Source organism: Blennius ocellaris, assembly GCF_963422515.1.
Source record: "Blennius ocellaris genome assembly, chromosome: 10".
Taxonomy (NCBI): domain Eukaryota; kingdom Metazoa; phylum Chordata; class Actinopteri; order Blenniiformes; family Blenniidae; genus Blennius; species Blennius ocellaris.
The window spans coordinates 1,727,125-1,749,128 of NC_137659.1; the positions used below are offsets into that span (position 1 = coordinate 1,727,125).

At 44.7% G+C, this 22,004-nt stretch overlaps 1 protein-coding gene across 1 annotated transcript in view; it reads right to left on the reverse strand.

Moving 5' to 3' along the window:
* Window positions 1–22,004, reverse strand: part of LOC308135085 (receptor-type tyrosine-protein phosphatase mu-like) — a gene marked incomplete at both ends in the record, with an annotated part of 158,752 nt that overhangs the window by 95,065 nt on the left and 41,683 nt on the right. Inside the window, 4 exons of the mRNA XM_080502958.1 lie at window positions 520–635; window positions 2,575–2,653; window positions 7,139–7,413; window positions 21,675–21,803. Of these exons, the coding sequence (XP_080359084.1) occupies window positions 520–635; window positions 2,575–2,653; window positions 7,139–7,413; window positions 21,675–21,803 (599 nt within the window). The remainder of the gene's footprint in view (window positions 1–519; window positions 636–2,574; window positions 2,654–7,138; window positions 7,414–21,674; window positions 21,804–22,004) is intronic.

The window sequence follows — 22,004 nt, forward strand, 5'->3', positions numbered from 1 at the left end:
TGTTAGTACTAACAAATAAGAATCCTTTAATTATCATCTTGCATGTGCCTCCAATACACACAACAAAGAAGCAGTTGGAAGTCCGGGCTTTCAGCAAAAAGAAAGAGGGATAAAATACCTCATTAACGTCTTTCAAGAAAGACGTTAATGAGGTAAAACATGCATTTAAGAACTGAAACGCATTTTAATTCAGGGGCCACACACAGTCCAATTTCATCTCGAGTGGACCAGAGGGGTAAATTATGTGCCATAATAACCGATAAACCTCACCTTCTCTTTGCCGTGGCGCAGAGAATACGTCATGAAAATGTCCATATTTTCACAAAAAGCTAATTATTATTATGGAAAAGGACTAAAATCTCCGGATAAATCCAATTTTAAGGAAACCTTCTGGGACAAAATACAGTGAACTGTCCAAAAAAAAACAGTTTTGTTTTATTTATTTATTTTTTATAGTGCGGGAGCCATCGTTCCTTTGTTCCACCCAAAAAATTCCACAGGGAAAACGGCATTTCTCACCTGCAGCCAGAGGCGGAAGTTGTCTCGCTTGCGTCCATTCACGGTGCAGTGGAAAGACGCGGTCTGTCCCGCGTTGACCTCCACCCCCTTTATCGTCAGGAAATGAGGCGTGTTCACTGCGACATAGACAAATGTGTGCAGAAGATTAAGTTCCGACATGAGGAGAAGGTAAACGTCATGAATTAACCGCTATTTAATCGGTCGTATTTCAATGGCGGTTCTATGCTTCCGTCCCCACAAACTCTTGCCATTATTCCACTTGGGAACTCTCGTGCCCTAATTTGTGTGCGGAATTGAAAGGAGGAAGACGTTCAGTTGAATGGATGCTCTTTGCTTGACTTAAGCGCTGAAGGCCAGAAGTGTTTTGTCAGAACACTCCACCTATCACAAACCTCACTTTTTAACTACCTTCTTTCAATGATTTAGGGTTTTTTTTGTTTGTTTTTTTTAACCAAAAATGAAAAAAATTAATCTTCTCTAACTGTGCTCATTATCAGTGACTGGGATAGTCCACAGAAACTAACTTATGTGGAACATTTTTGATTAGTCCTGCTATTCTGCAAAGAAAAAATAGGGCAATTCAGTGGAGCGACCTTGATTCGAAACATAACCGAATCTCTAAAGACTCGGCAAAAAGCTAATTCTATCACTTTCATCATCGAGACTTTCACTTCTACTTAATATTTCATAACCTTGTATTTGAACTACACCTCCTTCGTAACTTTGTCCCGTCAATCTATTCGGCGCCGAAAAAAAGACAAATCTATTTTTCCCCCCCTCGTCGCTCCTGTCGTCTTTAATGACGGAAGGCGAGGCAGACCACCCAGTGGCGTAATCACACCTTTGTGCTAGATGTTCCACGCGGCCGTATAAATAGAAAATGAATCGGCTGCGCGGCTCTGATCACTTTGCTTATCGCTCACCGAAACCCAATTGCCTCTGAGTGGACTATTGATCCGCTCATACTTGCGCATTCAAACACTGGCCACGTCGTGGAGCCTCATCGATTTGCCCAAATACATTCATATGCAACACCTTTTGCCATATAAATCCATCTTATTGACATAACATTTGTAGGAATTCTGCTGCTTTTCAAATGCTTAGCAGGTCATTAGCGGCCAACAATCGGGAGTTTGATACGCCAACTATGAAGAGGTAGAGCAACGCAGGGATCAATTGATGAAAACCCTTGTGGTATTGATTTAGATTTAGAGTGTCGGGAGTGAAAGGCTCTCGGCGTAAACTTAAAGGAGTGCCGCGCAGACCGCCACGACCGCCTTGCGCTCCAACGAATCAACGTGGGGGAATACCGGCGAGGCTTCCTCCTTCCACTCCACACGAGCGGCTTATCCCAAAAGCTGAAGGAGGAAAAACCATGAATGTGCCAGTGATTACACGTCCATTACCTCCTGAGGTACGCAGCGAAGCGATCACACCGATACTCGGTAAGGCTAGCAGAACCCCCCCCGAACAGCTGCTGCAAAGATATTCGACTGAATATACTTCGGGGAGAAGAGGAATAGCGGAATCTAAACACGAGACGCAACGTATGGCGGGATTCGTTTTTCCACCCCCCCTCACTCTTCAGTGTGTCAACTCCCGGCTCGTGAATCTGAAACCGGATAAGAGGAAGGAGGTTCCCACTTGGACTGAACGGAGGATCATCTTCCAAGGCCTTTTGTTTGACCCGGCTTGTTCCAGGTTTTAAAAAGCGTGTCGCTCCAAGCAGCCAATCAGAAATTAAACCCTATAATGTGTCATCGGGGGGGGGGGGGGTTGGCCAATCACAATCAAGGTAGGCCCCTCCCCCTTTGACTCCACCCACAATTAGGTAGCCCTGCTCTGGCACATGGCGCCACGAGGGGAAGTACTTCACCGGGAGGCCTTGAACAGAACAGCCAAGCAGGTATCAGGGGAAAGTGTCATGGAAAGGACAATGACAGTTTGGTGATATTCTTTAATAGTGGAGGCGGGGTGATGGGGAGGGAGGGGGGCGGGGTGATGGGGGGGGGGAGGGGGGAGGGGGAATAAAAAATAAATAAAAAATAGACTTACTGCATTGGTGGCCCTGGACCACAACGTCTTTGATGGCCAGCATGCCGCGCTGCCCCGAGGTTACGGCTTCAAACACAATCTGAGGAGGAGAAAGGAGACTCATAACGCCGATGACAAATGGCCGGCGCGTCTTCAGCGCCGTCCGCGCCGTCCGCGCCCGCCGACAAGTCCGCGCTCGCGCCGACGCGCCGGGCCGCAGCTGGTCGACGCAGCTGCGGGCCACTGACATTATTTCCACGATACGTCACGGCCGGTAGGTGTTATGACACGCACGTGTTAAATTAAGTTTGAGCCTTGAGACGATTAGCCCAGGGTGCGACGAGCGGGGAGGGGAGGACGCCAAATATCACAGTGATATTAAAGGTCAGCCGTCCGTCCGTCCCCCCCCCCCCACCCCCAATTTCACTTTCATTGATTTTATGAACATGCAGTCATTTTAAAGCAATGATGGATGGACGGATGGTGTGCATGTTCAAGCTTTTGAATATGTGACTCTTGAAATCGCCTCCCTCACTGGGGAAAAACATGTCTGATGATAGAAGAACACTTGTGACCATATTACAAGTGAAACAAGTGAATATCAGGCTACAATACATGACATGCAGATACAGTATGAGAGAGGCTAAACGTGTGTTTACTGGAGCTGGTGCACATTATTTGATGAATCTCATCAACCCTTTATATATTTGTTCACCTCTAGTTTTCAACAGCACCTTAATCAAAGTTACCTGCTATTGTGCGCTAGACGTAAACAAAGTGTGTTCCCAAACTCATGCCAAGACTAATTTGGGGGATATTATCACACAGTATCATATAAAATATGATTATAGACTGTTACAACATTTTTTGTTCTATAAATTGTTCATTTGTTTTAGTTTTTGTAACCGATTGTGTTTTATCCTTACATCCTTGTTCATTTCAATAACACTTCTCAGCTTCGAAGCATTCCCCAATAAAGAGTTAACCACATTTTATTTTTATTTGACTTTGAGGCGATTCTCCCTTGCGCCTCCATGAGTGGACAATGTTGCCTGCAACAGTTGCTGTGTCTCGCGTTACCAAGTTCACATGTTTGCTGCTGCCGCCTGACAAGAGAAATTTGGAAATAAAAGCCCAACTGTGCTCCATGTGACCGGCGTGGCCCTATTTCGGGGGCCGAGTCCTCCTGCAAAACAAATGTTCCTAAGCTGTGACGGAGGGCGTGTCCCAGCAGGCCGTCAGAGTTATGCACTCTACGGTCTGCAGTGCGTTAAAAAAGGAAACCCAAGTCCTGGTTCCTTCCCAAAAGCTCTGGGTGTGGTGCAGCGACTCGCCGCACCGCACACGGCGACTGCACATGCTTCGCATGCCACGATCCCCCTAAATATAAGCACGTATCTCTCGGGGAATCGTATAAGTTAATGGCCGCGTTGCATGTGTGGCGTCTCACAGAAGCGTCCTGCCGGAGCCCCCCCCAACGCCGATGCGTCGCAGATTCCTCCCGCAGCCTTGGAATGTGGAGGCGGAGAGAGTTCCCATTGTCATCTGGGAGGCAGGATGCCTTCAGATAAGGGTGTCTAATTATAAATTTCTTTTTTTGTCTCGTGAAATATGAAAGTGAGCGTCTTGGGTGCCAATTATGGCCTCATTACAGGCTAATTTAAAGGAAATTAAAAGGCCAACCACTCCATATATCGCCACCAGACAAATGAACTGGCCCCCACACTCTAATTGAAATCCTTTGTTTGTGCAGCAGACATCAGTCAGCCTGCCTAATAGCTGGGATATAATTGATTCCAACATCAATGATAGTGCAGTGCATAATTGGGCCTGACCCACGGAGTGAAAATATTCACACGGGACAAAGCTGTTGATGTCACAGCAAAGTTCAACATTCTCATTTGTCAGAGAGACAGACGGCGAACCCGACGCTCAATGTCTACATCAGCGCGCCGGCGATCCCCGGGGGACGCGGCGAAGTACAACATTACAGTGGGATTGATTAGCTCAGCCACGGGCTCGACTGTATTAAAAATCCAAGACAGATGAGCACATTTGAGTTTTTCCTTCCCGCTCTCACTGGCGCGCTTATGTGTTCTGGCGATGAATCGGCTCCGGTACAAAACACCTTACCCGGCGCATCGTCTGACACGCATGGAGTCCCCCCCATTATGTACAATGAAAACTATAGGAGTATCTCAATTAAAAGTTTTTCCAGATGGCCTGACAGAGGAGTAATTATCAAAGGCTGAAAGGCTGGTGATGACTAAAAACCCTTACTGGTAATTAAAAAATAATTTCCAAGTATCAGGTGGCTTCCCTTTGACAATTGCGTAGGATACCATGCAATTAAAGACACCTATAATTAGCGTCATGTTGTTAATTAATGACAATTTCAAACAGCAGTGTCATTTTTTTTCTTTTTTTTTACTGCGATTGTTGCCCAGAATCATTAGTATCCTCACATTTGTGTGTGGAACAATTGCAAACAGACCGTCCTCTGGGCTCTGAAAGGCAACAGATGCTGGGAATTTCCCACAACTCTGAAAAAGCATCGTGTGTCATCCTGGATGTGGAAACTCAACCTACACACTGAGATCTACCGAAATGGCAAAATGGAAAAAGGGAGATGTTTGCAACGATTTTTCACACTGAAGCGGAATTTAAAAAAACAAATCAAAGGGAAAAAAAACAACAACATCAATTTTGTCTCGGCTCCCAAATCTGCCAGGAAGAAGAATTCAAACACAGCAAGCTTCTCTCTCAGGGCCTGTTGAAATGTTTTACAGTGAAAATGAAAAATGTTTGTAGCGTTTTGGACATCTGCTTCCACAACAACGTTACTCGGAGACAGTCAAAAGCAAAACTTCGGGAAAACAGCTCCGAAGGTGGAACTTTTTGAAAACACTGATTACATCTCCAGTTCAAATGATGCACTGCTGGTTCACACCTTGTTGCCTTCTCTTAACGATGCCCTGTCCTCTCAGCAGTGTCTGTCGCCACGGTGACTCCGCCTCCAGGGGGCCGGTTCACGTGGCAACATTTTCAACTGGAAAAACACCCAACATTTGTCGTTTAAATGCTCCGACTCGTCGGTAAAACGCAAGAATTTGAATACGATCGTGCTCCGTTTTTCGTGTAAAATTCACTTTCTAATGGTTTTCCAACAGTAATAATCATCTCCACACCAGAAGTGACGAAAGTGCGTCCTCTCTCTCCCCGGCTTGTTCCAGGTTTTAAAAAGTGTGTCGCTCCAAGCAGCCAATCAGAAATGAAACCCTATAATGTGTCATCGGGGGGGATTAGCCAATCACAATCAAGGTAGGCTCCTCCCCTTTGACTCCACCCACAATTAGGTAGCCCTGCTCTGGCACATGGCACCACGAGAGGAAGTACTTCATGGGCATGTGTGGGCGGAGCCAGTACAGCTCACACAGACACAGCAGATTCTGAATGCAGCTCCGATGATCCAATATTCAAATGGGTAAAGAAAAATTGGATTTGTGGCAAAAACATTGACTACAATGTTTTTCTGACCATCAAAACCATGTGAAAGTGTTTAAAAGCTGGATAATATGACCCCTTTAAAGCAGATCGCTGTCTGTTGCATGTGTGTGTGGCGTCATCACAAACACAAACGGCAGCAACCGACATGAAAACTATGTCATTTAACGTTTGTGCCGTTTTCATGTAAAAAAGGACACAGTTTTCAAAACGTCGGCGTTTAAACACGACATTTTTCTGAAACGAAAAAGCACCAAAAAAAAAAGTCGGATGCGTTTTCACGCTAAACGTCGTGGTGTGAACGGGATCCTCCTCCTCACGTCAAAGCAGGAAACGTTTGACCAGATTGAAGTTGCAATCATTACAGTTTAAAGGTTCGCCAGGTTAGCAACAATGGCTGGCAGCTGCAGCACCTTGTGCTCTGCTCAACTGTTGCTCCAGCCCCCGTCTTACTTTCCTTCCTTTGTCTGTGTGTCCCTCATTAAAACCTCCCATCCTGCATTCAGCAGAGAGAAGCTCAGCGGTGTCCCTTGTTAACTAAGTTATCAGAGTGGCTATGATGAGCAGGCAGGAGGACTCCCCCCCTCCAGCTTCTGCTGTGGACCGGCCATAATGAAATAATTCACCAGGGGACCGGCTCCCATTGGGGGGGGGGGTTAAGGGGGTCTCTCTGCATCAATTAACATTTGGTGGACTCGGGGAACAAGCCCAGCGAAGACTAATAGCCAGACAAGTGTGAAATCACCTTGCCCCGGCCGGCAGTCATGTGCATTGGTAAGTGAAAATGAGTTTTCAGAATTGGAAAAAGAGAACTGGCTGAGATGGTAGGGAGGGAGAACAGATTACCATGGATACAGAGGATAGGCCCAGAAATCAATAAGCCTGGGTGTTTTCTATGGGCTATTGTGCGATTGTTTAGAGCCTCTCAAATAATATATTTGTCTTGCTCCGCCCAGCGAGGAGGCTTTAACCACGTCGGCTCAACTACAAAGACCGCTCACAATGAACAACCCAGTTGAATTAATGACGCACCGCGGCGCGGACGCGACCGCTACCACTTCCACCCGCGCGCCGGCCTCACCTGGTAGAAGTTGGGCCAGTAGGTGCTGACGGCCAGCTCCACCTGTCCCCAGGAGCGGGTGGCCGGACCCGACACGTTCCAGACGGGCATCCCCATGGGACTGTTGTTCTCCTTGATGTAGACGTTCAGGTGGCCCGGGTGGCTGTTGTCCCTGCCGCCGATGTAGTAGTTGAAGATGACGCAGTGCGTGTCGTTCTCCCTCAGCTGGGGCGTCAGCAGCAGGGCCTTCTGGCCCGCGAAGCGCCCCGACGTGTTCACCATCACGAAGGCCGACCCTGCGGCGGGGGAAATGGAAAGCGGACGTCAAGACTCCTGCAGGGGTCGATGCGATTAAAGTCAGACTGCGGACTTGCACCGGCTACACGAACGCAGGACAGCTAACGTGCACCCAAGGACATCGTCAGATCCAGGAAATGGATCGGTGCTGACGAGGTGTGACACGCAAACGCAATCCTACATCCAGCCGCAACCAGAAACTCAGCATTATGGAACTTGGACGAGTTAAGCTGGGCTAAAATCAAGCTCCAACACGAAAATTAGAATTTTTTTCTTTCTTCATCAGAACATAACAGATCAGATAACAGCGTTGACATGGAAGGTCTTCTCATACAATAGGTAAAGAAATATGCGTGTATACATTTGTTCGATCCAATAGTGGAGTGTCAAACATAAAGACCACAAGAAGCTCCAATCATGTCAGAGACCGTATTGATTTTTTTTCCAAACAAATTTCTCAAGAGTAGCGGACACAACACAACACAACACAACACAACACAACACAACACTGAGCTCAGATATCACAGAGGCTGCCAAACAGCGCGAGTTTGTAAAAACAATCATACTGTAACAGCTGTTCTGGACATTTCACTGCATTCTGAACCAGAAGGTTTCATTCAAATTGGATTTATCTTGAGGTCAGTGTAATTTTCTGCAGTAATAAATTAGTTGTTTTTTTTTGAAAATACTGATATTTTTGATACTCTGCATCATAATAAGAAAAAAAAATTTGAATTTGAAGGTCGCTGTGGCACTACTTTACAGGCCCGGCCCACTCGACATAAAATTGGTGATGAATGTGGCCCTTAAACTGAAACGTGTTTGACACCACATCTCTAATCACCGATGAGATCAGTGAGTAGAAAAAGGGAAATGTAATCTTATGATTGAAGACATGAAGTGCAACAACAGTTCTAATGTGTCATTGTCATATGTCATCCTATGACAGATGCGTTTAAAGACTTTCAATGAGAAACTATACATTGTACCTGGCGAAGTCACAAATTTGGTCCAGATTGAGCGACGGAAGCTTCTGGATGGTTTTGTGTTTTCCAGATGTTGCATCCAAACCAAGTAAGGCTCTGAATCCACATTATTTTCATGTCAAACTGTGAGAATCATGACCACCAATCTCAGCTGTTCTCTATATTGGAAGTTCGCGAAAGTAATATGAAAATGGGAAACTTCTGCATGACGTAATTTGCTACCACATTGCACCACATGACCTTGACATTTTAGTTGTTGCACGAGCAACACGTCAGTATTATGAGCATCAGAACAAGCATAAAGGTTTTTGAGTAAAAAATAGACTACGGTAAGTGGCACAATTTTTTCTTATCTCCAAGATCATCTTCCCACCCACTGTGCATGTAAAAGCCACAGACCGACTCATTAACGTCTGACTATTTTCCGTGTAATGTGTTGATTTTATACAAATAGGGCCAAGAATAAAAGCCACGTAACGGATCTCTGAATAAAGGTGGTGGACTGATGTGAAGATAGTTCCTCCATAAGACATGCAATCACTTAAATTAAAGTTATGTTCATTGGTTATATTTATGGGAGATGTGCAGCATATTGGACATGGAATTCTGCATAAAATGCATCTTAAACATGCTACATAGGGGCTTGTTTTTTTTTTAATTAGAAGTGAATCCTAAGGTGTGCAAAAAAACAAAAAAACAAAAACATTAATCACCATTATTCATCAACATGCATCGAAAGACTGATCCGGAAAAAATACTGGATCCTTGAAAGAAGCCTTTTCCTTCAATGTCGCAGAGAAAAGGGAAATGATGAGAAATCAATAAGTTAAAATCTATTTGCCAAGAAAGTCCCATTTAGATTTTAGCACTTTGGTTCAATATTAAAGGTTAATCTAATTCCCTACCCTCTCGCCAATAAAACACAAGTGAGAATTATTATATTGGCTAACTTTCAAGGGGAGCCAGCCGCACATTCTATTTGTCATCATCTTATTTAGCTTGGCTTGGTAATGAGATGGCACGGCACTTGAGACACGGCCAAGAGACCCAGTTCATGTGGCGACGCCTTTTTTTTATTGCCGATTGAAAGGCACATTTTCCTCGGGAGGCGAGGCAGACGACGTGCGAGTAAAGAAAATTAAAAAAAAAAGATCAAAGTCCTGTGCTGCCGCATGTAAAGGCAGGGCTGCACTTAATGTGTATCCATGTCATTAAATGCAACACGCGGTCATTCACTCTGATATGATTGTAAAAAAGGGGTGAACAACACGAGCTGGATCGGCAGACTGGGTTCCCAGAGTGTGTCGGCTAAACAGGCTCTCACAAACCCCCCCCCCCCCCCCCCTATTTGTTCCAGCGATGACTGGAGCTCTTGCCCACTTGTCTTGTTGTGCTGCTCGTGTAACGCTCAGCAATTCCATCTGTCTCCAGCTTCAGATAATGAGTGGGGCTTCTGTCATGTTTACACAATGAAACGGGAGGAGGAGAGGGAGCGGCGAGTCGGAGTGACACCCAGCCAGCCTCGCAGGCTTTGTTACTCAGGTGCAGGCAGTTGTTGTTTTAAAAGACAAGAACATGTTCAGAGGTGGAACAAAAGAGGCGAGGTAAAAAAAAATACATATATATACTTTACATATTATCGAGAAGAAATAAAAAAAATACTTTGAAATATCTATCCATCCAGTTTCTGTGCCCTGGATACATCCTGCCTTCTCTGAAAGAATCTGTACCAACAACTATGCATTTTCTCTACATGTCTGGGTAAAATGCATGCGTTAGATTGTGGTACATAACCTATACACGCACTATAAGAACACGCAAAGTCAACACAGAAAGGCTTCGTCAGCTCGTTCCAGGTTCAAAACTCACCATCTTTACCTTCGACAATGAAAGTTGGGGTGGAAGGTTATATTTTTGTCTGCATCTATTTATTCATTAATTGTATGTATATATATGCATTCGCAAAAAACATTAACCCGAATTACATGAGATAATCAGGGATGATTTGCCCTCATACAAGGACCAATCTAATAGATTTTGGGACGTTAACGGCTAACCGGTTCCGAATACATCCTAAAAAAAACTGAGAAAAAAATGTCCTATATAAAGCGGATGTTGCCATGGAGACGCTCCCTGCTCAGTGTTTCCCACAGTGATGTTGCTACCTAACAGGCGAGTTAGCATCGATGTGAGCTCACGGCTAACGCGCTCGTGAGGCCAACTCGCTTCCGTAAACCAATGTCTCGACGTTGGCGAGATCTCCGCTCTACCGAGTGTAGCTCTAGATTCATTATGAGGGGACGTTGTTGTGGAGCCAATAAAATACACAAAACTGTCACAATACGTCCATCTTGACTCTTAGAAACACACATTTTCTTCTACTAAAAGAAAATTGGGGGAAGGAAACAGTAAAACTAGACCAGATGAAGTCAGTACATCCAAAGTCCATCAACAAACAGTTTTCATATTCGAAGGAAGTGCCTTTTTGCAAATATATTCAAATTCCTTTAAACTGAGGTTGATTCCATGACTGAATATGCAAAATACGTAATCAGTGGACCAATTGCAGGAAATGATATTAACATGGCAAGATTGAAACTGATTATTTAGAATATTTAGAGTAAAAATAGACTAGTTGGAAAAAAAATCAGTAGTCCCTATAATATCTAATACAAAGCAGCCAGGAGGCCATTTACTCACCTCATAAATCTAAAATTGAAAAGCCTTGTCACTCATTAAGAGGCAATTTGTAGTAATTTAATCAGTGGAGCCACATCATCAAATCTTGCCCTCATTAAAAAGGTTTGGACACCTTTGGCATACAGCACATTTCTGATTCTCATTTTAAGACACTACAGTAATTGATAAAGAAGAATAAGAATGTTTTCTCTGGTGTAAGACACGGGTGTCAAACTCATTTCACTTTCGGGGGCCACACGCAGTGCAATTTGAACTCAAGTGGGTCGGACCAGTCAATAATAATGTATAAATTAATACAATGCTCCGATGTTGTTTTAGAAAAAAAAACAAAAACATTTAAGTTGATTTTGAACCCGACATGCAAATCCAAGAACGGCAATTTAAACAATATCAGACCTCAGTTCAAACATGTAAATAGTGTAATAAAAATCCACTGTGAACTCTTTAGTTTTAAAGCACATCTTCAAAGGCATAAAACATTTGGCCACATGTCGACGGAGCTCGTTCGTTCATAATACGATCAGAATAACTCAAATTCTAGAAATTGCCTTCATTACAAATAATCCTGCTCAGCTGAACTGAATCACCACACAAAGCAAACTAAAGTGGAAGATAAGTTATACCCCTGGTGGTCAAATCTATTGCAGTCTGTGTCATAATTTCTCACAACTGGAAAACTTAAGAAGAAAATTCCGGCCATACCGATGATCTTCAACAATATGATTGATTTCCACTGTTATAACAAATCCAAATCAACAAGCACACAGCTGATTTGCTACCTTGGGAGCAGTAATGTGACTTGTGGACTTATCCGATTACACCTCATGGCCGTTCCACATTTGAATTGCTCCAAGAACACGACCAGGAGAGTCTTAAAGCGCAGCAGGGTTTTGAACCTCTGACCTCGGCGGCTGGTCCGCCGCCACTCCTACCGCTGCACCGCCCCGGCCCGTTTTTTTCCCTCTCAAGTGTTTACAGCCCGCGGAGTGATTAAATTCAACAGCGCGTCTTTCCAATGTTGCGTATTGATTTTTTACTGCACAGCATGATCACTTTGAAGAGAATAGCGTTGTTCTCCCAGAGCTTTTTAATGTATTATTCACTTTTGTGTCCGATTCAAGTGCTGGTTGCGGGAGGTGGTGATTATTTCTGAGGGGAAGGCAGGAAGTTGTGCAAAGAACACGAAGAAAGGTAACCGGAGATGAGTTGACTTTCAGGCACTCGCTTGTCCAAGTCTCCATCGGTCTCGTCTGTACGAGGACTCGGAGGTCTCCTTAATAACATCCAGCCATCTGCTCAGGTGCTCAGAACTTTTTTTTTTTTTTTTTTTTTACCCTCAACAACCCCCCCCCCCCCCTCCCCCATCCCCTCCTTGAAGCGCCTGCAACCCCTGGTGTGATGTGAACCGGCACTAATAATCAGTTGATGAATTGTTCAGTCGTGGCTCGTGTTACAAAGACAAAGATGCCGCCACCGCTGCTTTCCTCTATGATTAAAACAAGCTGTTTACGATTCGTTTCAAACAGCCGTGTTGTGACAAGTGTTGCGCGGAAAATTTATGCAGAACACCGCTCTTTGTCGGTGATTAGAGATGAAAATGTCGGATCCCTGAAGGAGCACGTTTTTGTTTTTAAACTTCATTCAAGAAATGTACATAAAACAATAGGTAAGATGTAAGTAGCCTTTAATGATGCTTTGGTAATGCAGTTGCTAGGAATATCAAAATCAGTCAATATAACTATTAAAGGATGAAGCGATACCATTAGTATTGAGTATCGGATGCAATACGGCACAAAGTACTCGTAGTTATACGAATAGTTATGTTATGTTTGTCATGCGTCAGCAACGTGGTCCGCAGATACGCAAGAGACGAGCGATATTGGCGGTTTGGAGATTATCTAATATTAAAGAGAATGACAAAAGTAAGACTTGGATTGTAAATTATGTTCTGCTAAAATATCAAGAGGATGAGAAAGATGGTTTGTACGACGTAGTTATCGAGATGTCGCTCAGTAGTATAACTGCTCAGTACATCCAGTAGCGCCGAGCCGTGCTACATGCTACATGCTACATGCTAAGAAGGCTGTGCGGAGATGGATCACGGCAACGCTTAGCCTTCGCCTAGTATAAATTAGCATCATGGTATCTAGCAAGTACTCGGTATCGATCAGTAGACAAAGGTCAGTATTCATACTTGTACTTGGTATCGGTGCATCTCTAATAAACACCGATATGATCAAAGATTCTAGCAATGATCAAAGAACCATTCTTTTTTTTTCACTACACTCCAATTTTGCATTTCCGTCTCGTCAAGATCTCGGAGAATAGGTTTGTTTTTTTGTGCAACAATTATGACACAAAGGAACCTAAGTACATTGTGAGATGACGTATAAGTACAACTACAATAGTCCAGTTTGGCAGCTTGATGTCAAGGAGGTTGAAGGCATCATCGAAACGAGCAGGTTTTTAAATCGCAGGATTTCGAGAATGCGTGAAGTTTTAATAATCTGTAAGTAGATTTAGCCCTCGAGTCCTAATGTCTTGCCTTTCGCCTTCCAATTTAACGACATAGTCTTTTTGTTGATGTGCAATCTCTCAACTGTATACATGCTGCCATCATGTTTGAGATCCACAAATTGTCTTGATTTGCACTCGTGGACCGCGGCAAAAAAAAAAAACAAGTGTGGGAGAAAACTGGACTCCATCCCTCATTATTGACCAGCGTAAAATGTAGAGGCAGACTATTTAAAGTGACAGTGTGCCACCTCATCACGCTGCCATTGTTAGCGCCTAATAGAAGTGAAGAGGATGACTGGAGAACAACTGATTGTCATTCAGTTTCTATGCTCTCCGAGCCTAATGACCACATACTCTGCAGGACCTGCTGCACCATGACAAGCTAATTAGCCAGTGAGACTAAGAGCAAATTATAATGACACTGTGTTAGTGCTGGGCTAATGTGCTAGTGATGCAGAAGGGTGTTTTCTCCCTCGCTCTCTCTCCCTCTCTCTTGCCCTCTTCCTCCGTTCTCTATCTCCTCTGCCTTAACAATGGCCTGTTCAAGACCAATTAAAAATAGAGAGCTCTCGGCACACTCTAAGCCCGTCTCTGCAACTCCGTAAAGGCCAGGGCTTGGCTATTGTCTAAGGTATTCAGGGGAACAGATTTATTATTATTCCAATGTAGGCCACCTTCACCTTCCATTACAATGATGGCTGAATGTGGAGAACATGGAGCCTGGTGTGAAAAATGAATGAGTCCGGGGTGAAGCGTCCCTGCTTCCGATGCCACGTACGTTGACGCCGTCGTCGTTGACGAAGGGGCCGCTGCTCGAGGAGGGAAATTATACTATTGGACACATTGACATCGATCCTGCAACCCGAGCATCAGTGGTGATTGTCAAAAGAATTTAATTACAGTGTCACGATTGGTCGGATTTCACGAGTTGCAGTCGACTTCTGTCGTAACTTTGCATATTTGATCAAGAACATATCCCGTCACCGCTAGTGGCGAACAGAATCAAAGGCAAAGTTTTACCCCGAGTAATCCAAAATGGCAGACTTAACGGTTTAATGGTATTATGGGCAATAACAGAGACAACCGTGGACGTCCTCCAGGGGAAAGCTTCCATCAGGTTAATCCTTCGCCCCGGCAGCTCAGTCCTCTGGCAGCGCAGGGCGGCTCGGAGTTGGCCGCTGCTTTTTTTGTCAGTCCACGAGGGAAGACACAGTCCCTTCTGTTAAGACTGGGCTCTGATGGAAAAACTGCTCATCACTAAAGAAAAACTATTTAAATCGTGGTTAAAAAACTGAAAGTGTCGCAAAGTACAACTTTTTTTTTTTTTTTTTTTTTAGACACAATGACATCTAATTTAGAAATGACAGGTTTTCAAGTATTTTGACGATATTAAAGGATGCCCTACTTTCCTGCGAGAAAGTGTGCGGAGCCTGTGATGTGTGATCACGGTAGGAATCAGGGGAAGGCTCGAGGCAGGCGGAGATGCAACAGTGTCCTGAGACGAATGTCAAGCGAAGCTTCACGTTTGAATTTACATTTCCATGTTTTGGCAGCTTTTACGTAACCAGGGTAAACAAATGAAATGCATTGCACAGTGGGAAGGTGCACGAGGAAGTGGATTCGACGTGGATTCGCCGCTTCCCTTCCTTTCAAAAAGGTAGGAGAGTCATCTTATTGGATATACCGTCTGATAGAATTCAATTCACACAAATACGGCAGCGTCTAATCATCAAGGTCTATAAGGCTGAAGGTATTTAGATTAATTAGGAGGTGAGTGATGGACTGAGCAGAGGATATAATTTGCAATAATGACTGGCGCTCATTATTTCTCCTCCATTCAGGTCCTGAACTCTGTGAAAATCATTATGTGGGGGGGGGGGGGGGGGGGGGGGAGAAATCAGAATGAAGGGCCGCTCTTTAAACCCAAACCCTCCAGGTCTCATTTGCTAATAAAATTCACAGAGGTCACCGCCGCAGAAAAGCACCGCTGCCGCTTCGGAAATGTCAATGAAGACAGGGGCTATTCTCACTGTCTGCTACCAATCAAAAACGCTCTCGCTGTGAGGGTTAGGCTGCTAATGTGAACAGCCGTGGCCCCCGCTCAATTTTTCCAGAACTTTCCCCCCCCCCCCCCGTGTCCTTTGAAACATGAAAGGCGCCCCGGTTTAAAAATAACACTGAATAAGTTTTGGAGGACCTCCACGTGACGGATTTGGCAGGTTTCTTTGACGGAAGTCAAGCGGACTCGCCCAGAACCCATCCGTCATGCCGCACAACGTCTCGGGGGGGGGCCCCCGTCGCTTTAGTCAGGTGGAACAACTGACCCTTATTATGTTCCCCCTGGCGGCTCCTTTTTTTTGTTTCGGCGCGTCAATCAAAAGCACATCTTTAATGGCTTAATGTGTCATCTTCATATGCGGCGCGAGGTGCCGCCGCCTCGCGCCGCAATCAGTGGGTCACTTAACGGTCCGCTTGCCTGATACAAACCCATTAGACAACAAAGAGTGTTGGCGTGAGTCACCCGTCATCGGCTCCATTGTCCTCGGCCGCCACGCTCAAGATAACGGGAAGGATACCCACACGTGCAAATGCGCGCCGAGCGTGTCGCCTCGACGCCGTTCATCGTAATGGCTCACCTGTTTTTAACCGAGCGCGGGACATTTTCTAACCTCTGCAAACACGAGCGAATCGGTAATCTCTACGCTCCGGCATCCGAGGAATTTATCCACGATTGATCAGGCGCCGTAATTTGTTGTTCCGTCCTGACCCCTAATCGTATAATGGAGCTTCTCCTTAACCCGGCAACCTTGCCAGAGCTGTGCAAGGTGCGATTTCCCCGCGTAGTCGCGAATGGCCCAAAAGCAATTAGCTTATTTTCACAACGCGGCGCTAAATCCCTTCTTTTGCTGATGTGATTTAAATTCTGATTAAATTTCTGACGTCCTTCAGTCAGTGGGCGCTCTCGTGTTTTAAGTGGCTTGCTTTCTCCTCTTTCATCTCTCCGCAGCGCCAGATGCTTGTTGTCCATCCGTCAAGCTCGGTACCTCCAGAATAAAATGGTCAGGGGGGGGGGGGTCAACCGTTCGTCTTTTTCAGGTGAGCCGTCTTATCGACACGCGGCAGCCAACTTCCCCCGGCCCCTCTGGGTTTAATACGGAGTATGAAAGCACGGCGAACCCCAATCAAAAGAACCGAAATGAGAGAGGATCGCCGTCACCCTGTGAAGAATCCGCATCCTGCCAGTCCGTCGCCATTGTTGAGGTTGTCATTATCGTCCAAGGACGCGCCACCAACACAAAAGGGCCCCGCACAACAGCAAGACAAAAACATTCAATTTCTCTCCCGCAACATATTTAACGCAGACACCGAGAATGAAACAATAAGTCATTTAGCCGGAGCGGCATTTCCCCCATTGTATCTCGCAAAACACAAAAAACCCTAATTAATCTCAGTTAGAGGACCTTCTTTCCCTTCCTCTTGCCATTATTCCCCAGAATGAGTCTCGGGGGGGGGGGGGGGGGCGGCAGCCTCCCGTTGGCAGCGCCGTGACACCGCGAGAGGAGAGGCGGCCTCTGCAGCAGCTGGGGATCTCACTCAAAACCACATATGGACACTTCCACAGGACCGCATCACCAAGCAGCTTTATCAATTATCCTGACAATTAAAAATTTTTTTTTTTTTTTTTACATAAAATCTTAAGATTTTATCATGTAATTTTCATAAAAAAATAAAAAATTGAAATTGAAACAAGCCAGTGCCTGATTATTACAGAAGCAAATCCAACCCCCCCCTTTCCTCCAAAGCTGCTAGAATATTGGCCGAGATGGTTTCAGCATCGCCAGCCAGGCCAGATGAGGCTCGTTTTTTGTGTTTTTTGTCGTTTTGTTGTAATCACAGGAAGGACAGTGACAGTTCTGCCGGGGGTTTCTCCAGTTGGCTGGGGAGCTGCGGAGTGGCCAAGCAGACGCGCGGAGCCTCAGAACTGGGCTGCACCGTCCTGGAAGGAGCCAAAGCGTGCAATCAGTGCAGCGCGGCGGGATAAACAAGGCCACTCTGCATCCAGACGTGGCAATTAGGAAGGGAGCGCGTCGTCATGAAACGAGCAAGAGCATCAGGAGACGCGCGTCTCGCGGTCAGGCGACCAACGGCCTTGCGCTTCATTACATTTTCCCCCCTTCTTTGGTATTCCTTATTTACACGCTGGGATCTTTGATTGTGGGGAATCCTTCACTTGCCGCACTGACCATGCACTTTAAGTGTCCGCTTTTGCCTATATATCGTGATGCGTGAATATAATGGCGTGTCAAACTTTATGTAGCCTTCATAAAAACACGGCTTTAGTTTGATGATCGCTCAATTCCGGGCTCGAGTTTGCACGTTCTTTCTGTGCGAGGACGTGCCGCGTGTGTTATATTCCAATTCATTTTTCACAAAACCAAACACTTGCTACCGAAAATGAGTACAATCTCAACGTAAAGCCAATTTTTTAATGAAGCCTTCTGGTGCAAAATAATGTCAAATGTCCAAAAAAAACGTTGCCTCCAGCTGTTACATTTATGCATGTTTTTTTTGTTTTTTTTACAATCTCAGGCTTGGAGGCCAGTTTGAGAGCAACAAGGTCACTGGCTTTCACGGCAGCATCTCAGCTCGGGTCTGTGGTTTTTGGTTTTTTTTTCTCCGCTACTCTTCAGAAATTTGTTTGAAAATTTTATGTTTTCTTGAATTTTTTCTTGCAGGTTGGTTTTGGGCCATGGACCTTATGTTTGACATTTAAATTGGCCTGAGGGATGTGTTTGTTTGTTTGTTTGTCTCATTTCCACTTAAAACTTCACAGCTATAGATTTACTTTAGAAATAGAATATTGAAGGAACTTTCTGAATCATCGATGATGACCAACGCTGTAAAAACAGCTCGACTTTAAGTCAAAGTCTGTGAGGAAAAATACACTTCTGAATAAGACGAGGTTTGTTTTGTTGTTTTTAACCATCGTCTAGATATACTTCGGTCCGTGAAGCGACGGACTGCATACGGAGTTTTTGTACGAGACCTGGATATTTAAACATGTAGGAGGATTTTATTGGGAAACTTCAATCAGCGTTTAAATCGCAGTGACATTAAGGACGCGCCGTTTTAGACAAATACTGTCTACAAGCAATTTTAACAGTGTTTGAGGTACTAATGCCTTCTGTTCTCCGAGCGGAGCCTACTTCAATTTCATTTCCATCCCGGCACACCAGGTAGGATAACAATCTGCTCCGCGAGTATGATAAGGTCGTTTTGTGAAGATTCATAAGTGCGGGTTGAGTGTACGACAGCAATCAGAGGTGAGATAGCTTTTCCACCAGTGTGCCTTTCACCTAAACGCATTTTTTTTTTTTTTTTTTTTTTTTTTTACCCATCAGCCCCCCTCTCGTACAGCCGTAAAACAATTTCACCCGTCAAGCACACTACATTTCACATCCCTTTCAGTGTGGTCAAAGAGGGGAGATTACAATTTCACACAGCAGGTTGAGTGCTCACGCGGCGAAATGGAGAAAGTGCTGCAACCTGTTAATTACGCCCAACCCGAGACGCGCCGACAGACAACAAGCCCGTCTGAAGTGCGCTCAGGCCCGGAGAGGAGGAAAAAAAAAAAAAAAAAGCACAATCAGGGACGCCTCTTAAGCAGACATGGGATTTTAATCAGATATGTTAAATTTAGACCGAGCGCAAGGTGTTAATTTGTGGGTCAAGTCTTTTCTGGATTTCACTGTAACCTTTAGCCCGGCCCCCGCGTGTCCCCACATTAATCAATTGTAATGAATAAAGGAGACACGACCCCCCCCCCCCTTTCTCCGGGGCAGTTCAACACACATCACCCTGATGTACACACAAACAGGTCTGGGCGCTGGCTGCTTAAAATTAGTGAGGGCTCGCTAATTAATTCCCCCCTCTGTCACCGGGGGGGCCCGGTGCAATCCATCTGTGATGCAGCCTTTGTGAGATTAGGCGTCAGATAGGGAAGGAAAACAATATCCATTAGTCTGTCTCTGTTATAAGGAGAAGAAGAAGAAGAGAAAAAAATAAGATGGAAAGAAAGAAAACGTCATTCCATTAGTCTAATTCCTTTAGGTGCCTTGTGTTGGGCGGCGGTGATATCTCTGCATTTCAAATCAAATGAAAAGCGATCAATGGAACATTAAAGAGACAAATTGTGTGCGACAGACACGAAATGCAGGGAAAGCATTTTAATGAATTTCAATATGTGGCTGTCAGATAGGCCTCCGCAATTAAAATGGATCAGAGAACTCGGGTTACAACAAAAAAATAAATTCTCAAAAAAAAAACAACAAACCAATAAGACTGCGTTTACATAAATGTTTCAAACGATAACATTGTTTTGGGATTTTCATATCGTAAAGGTTTCGGGTTTAAACGGCAACGTTTTGAAAACGATGCCCGTTTACATGACAACAGCGGAAATACTGAAAACTGTTGGTTTTTTTGTAACGAAACCCCCATTTCTGCGTTTCCAGAAAGTTGCGTTGTCGCTCGTTTCCGCCACTGTGTGTTCAAAAAGTTCCACCTATTTAACTTTATACTTCTTCCTACACCTTTCTGATCACGGAAACACAGATTAGCACATATGGAGTGGCGTAAAACTTGCTCATGTGTGGCAAAATGGCTCCACAGCGCCCTCTACACTTTTTAAATTCGTGAAATCTATAACGAGCAACACATTGAACATGCTTCACCTTTGTCCAAGACATTTGGTAGATATATGTGTGAATTTCTCTTGGAGATCATTAAAGTATTTATCTATCTATCTATCTATCTATATGCAGCACTTTGAGCCGCGACAAACTGTCGACACTCTAAACAGGAAGTCGGCCATTTTGTGAAAAGCGTAAAACACAATTCTCCTGAGGGGTTTAAACCAGAGAGACTTGAAATCTGAGCAGTACATACAACAGGCCTTCCTGATAAAAATGTATGGAAATGTAACTATAATCTCAAAGGGCGTGGCCTTGACGCTCCAATGAATATCTGATGGTTCGCCATGAAACAGGAAGTGATGCGCAGCTCTGCTCTTCAGGCTGCAATCTGCATGAAACTTCACGAGTGTCGTCACAGCGCCGCCCTGAACTCGTCCATATGATCATGTCCAGTCACAATCATAGCACCTCCTTGTGGTAGCAGGTATTGAAACTTTTTGAACCGTTTGAAAACGGTGACTTGATGTTTTGGCGGAGAGCGTATCCCACGGTCGAACTTTGTATGTTTTTTTAATCTGTTAGCTATGTTTGGGTTTTTTTTTTTGTTTTGTTTACATGTCTGAAATAAATAGAGATCAATCAAAAAAACCTTGGGAGATGTTCTCAAAAAGTTGTGTGTTGTTGTATAAACAGAACTGAGCTCATGTAAACGACCCAAAGATCCGTATCGGATCATAAACTACCACTGAAACTACGTGGCGAAAACTCGTTTTCTCTTTAAAAAAGTAGCAGGTAAACATGTTTACAAGATTCCAGCAATGAAATGATTCATATGAAGCCAACACTAAACACTCTATTCCAATTAGTGTCCGACTTGAAGCTTAATCAGGGAAATGTTTGTGCCTGAAGTTTTCGGACTAAACCGGCCAGTCGGTGATAAATTTCATCCGACGTGAAAAAATACAAAACGGATACGAATTCTTCACCTAAATGTGCTGTCAAAGGATCTGCATCTGTGGAATATTTATAATCGCCATGTCGCGTACGTCCCCGAGGTGAATAACAGCCACTGTTTTCATATTATTTGTCTTTTTTTTTTTTTTTTTCAAAATGTTCTCCATTTGAATGTACGTTCAGGAGGTATTCAATTGAATTACTCCTGCAAAAACGAGGCCACGGTCAACATTTGAAAAGAGAAGAGGTTAATCACTGTAGCAAAAAAAAATCCTTTACGTAAGTGGATCCATTGTCCAGGTGCGACGGCGGCGGCGGACAGAAAGCAGACGGTGTCAAACGTTCAGCGCCGTGACGCGACGAGGACGCGGGGGCCGTCGTTCCCCCCCCCGTCTCGGCCAGCCTTACCTGACGGCATCCACGGATCCGACGACGACGACGACTTCTCCCTGGCGCTGGCCCGCTCCCAGTCAAGGTCGTCGTCTCGGCCCTGGCTGTAGCCGCACGCCGCCAGCGGCTTCTCGAAGTTACAATCGCCTGCGACAGGAGGAGGAAATTCACACGGTTAACACAGGTTTCCCCATTAACTTTGCTGCTCAAATGAATGAACGTATAAATTAAATTCTCGCCTTTTTTTTGTCCCGGCGGTATTCATAATGCAATATGCCAGACAATGAGACGCATTTAAGTGAGACAGAGTGAAGGATTACTGTAGTAGGCGAGGCACAACATACATTA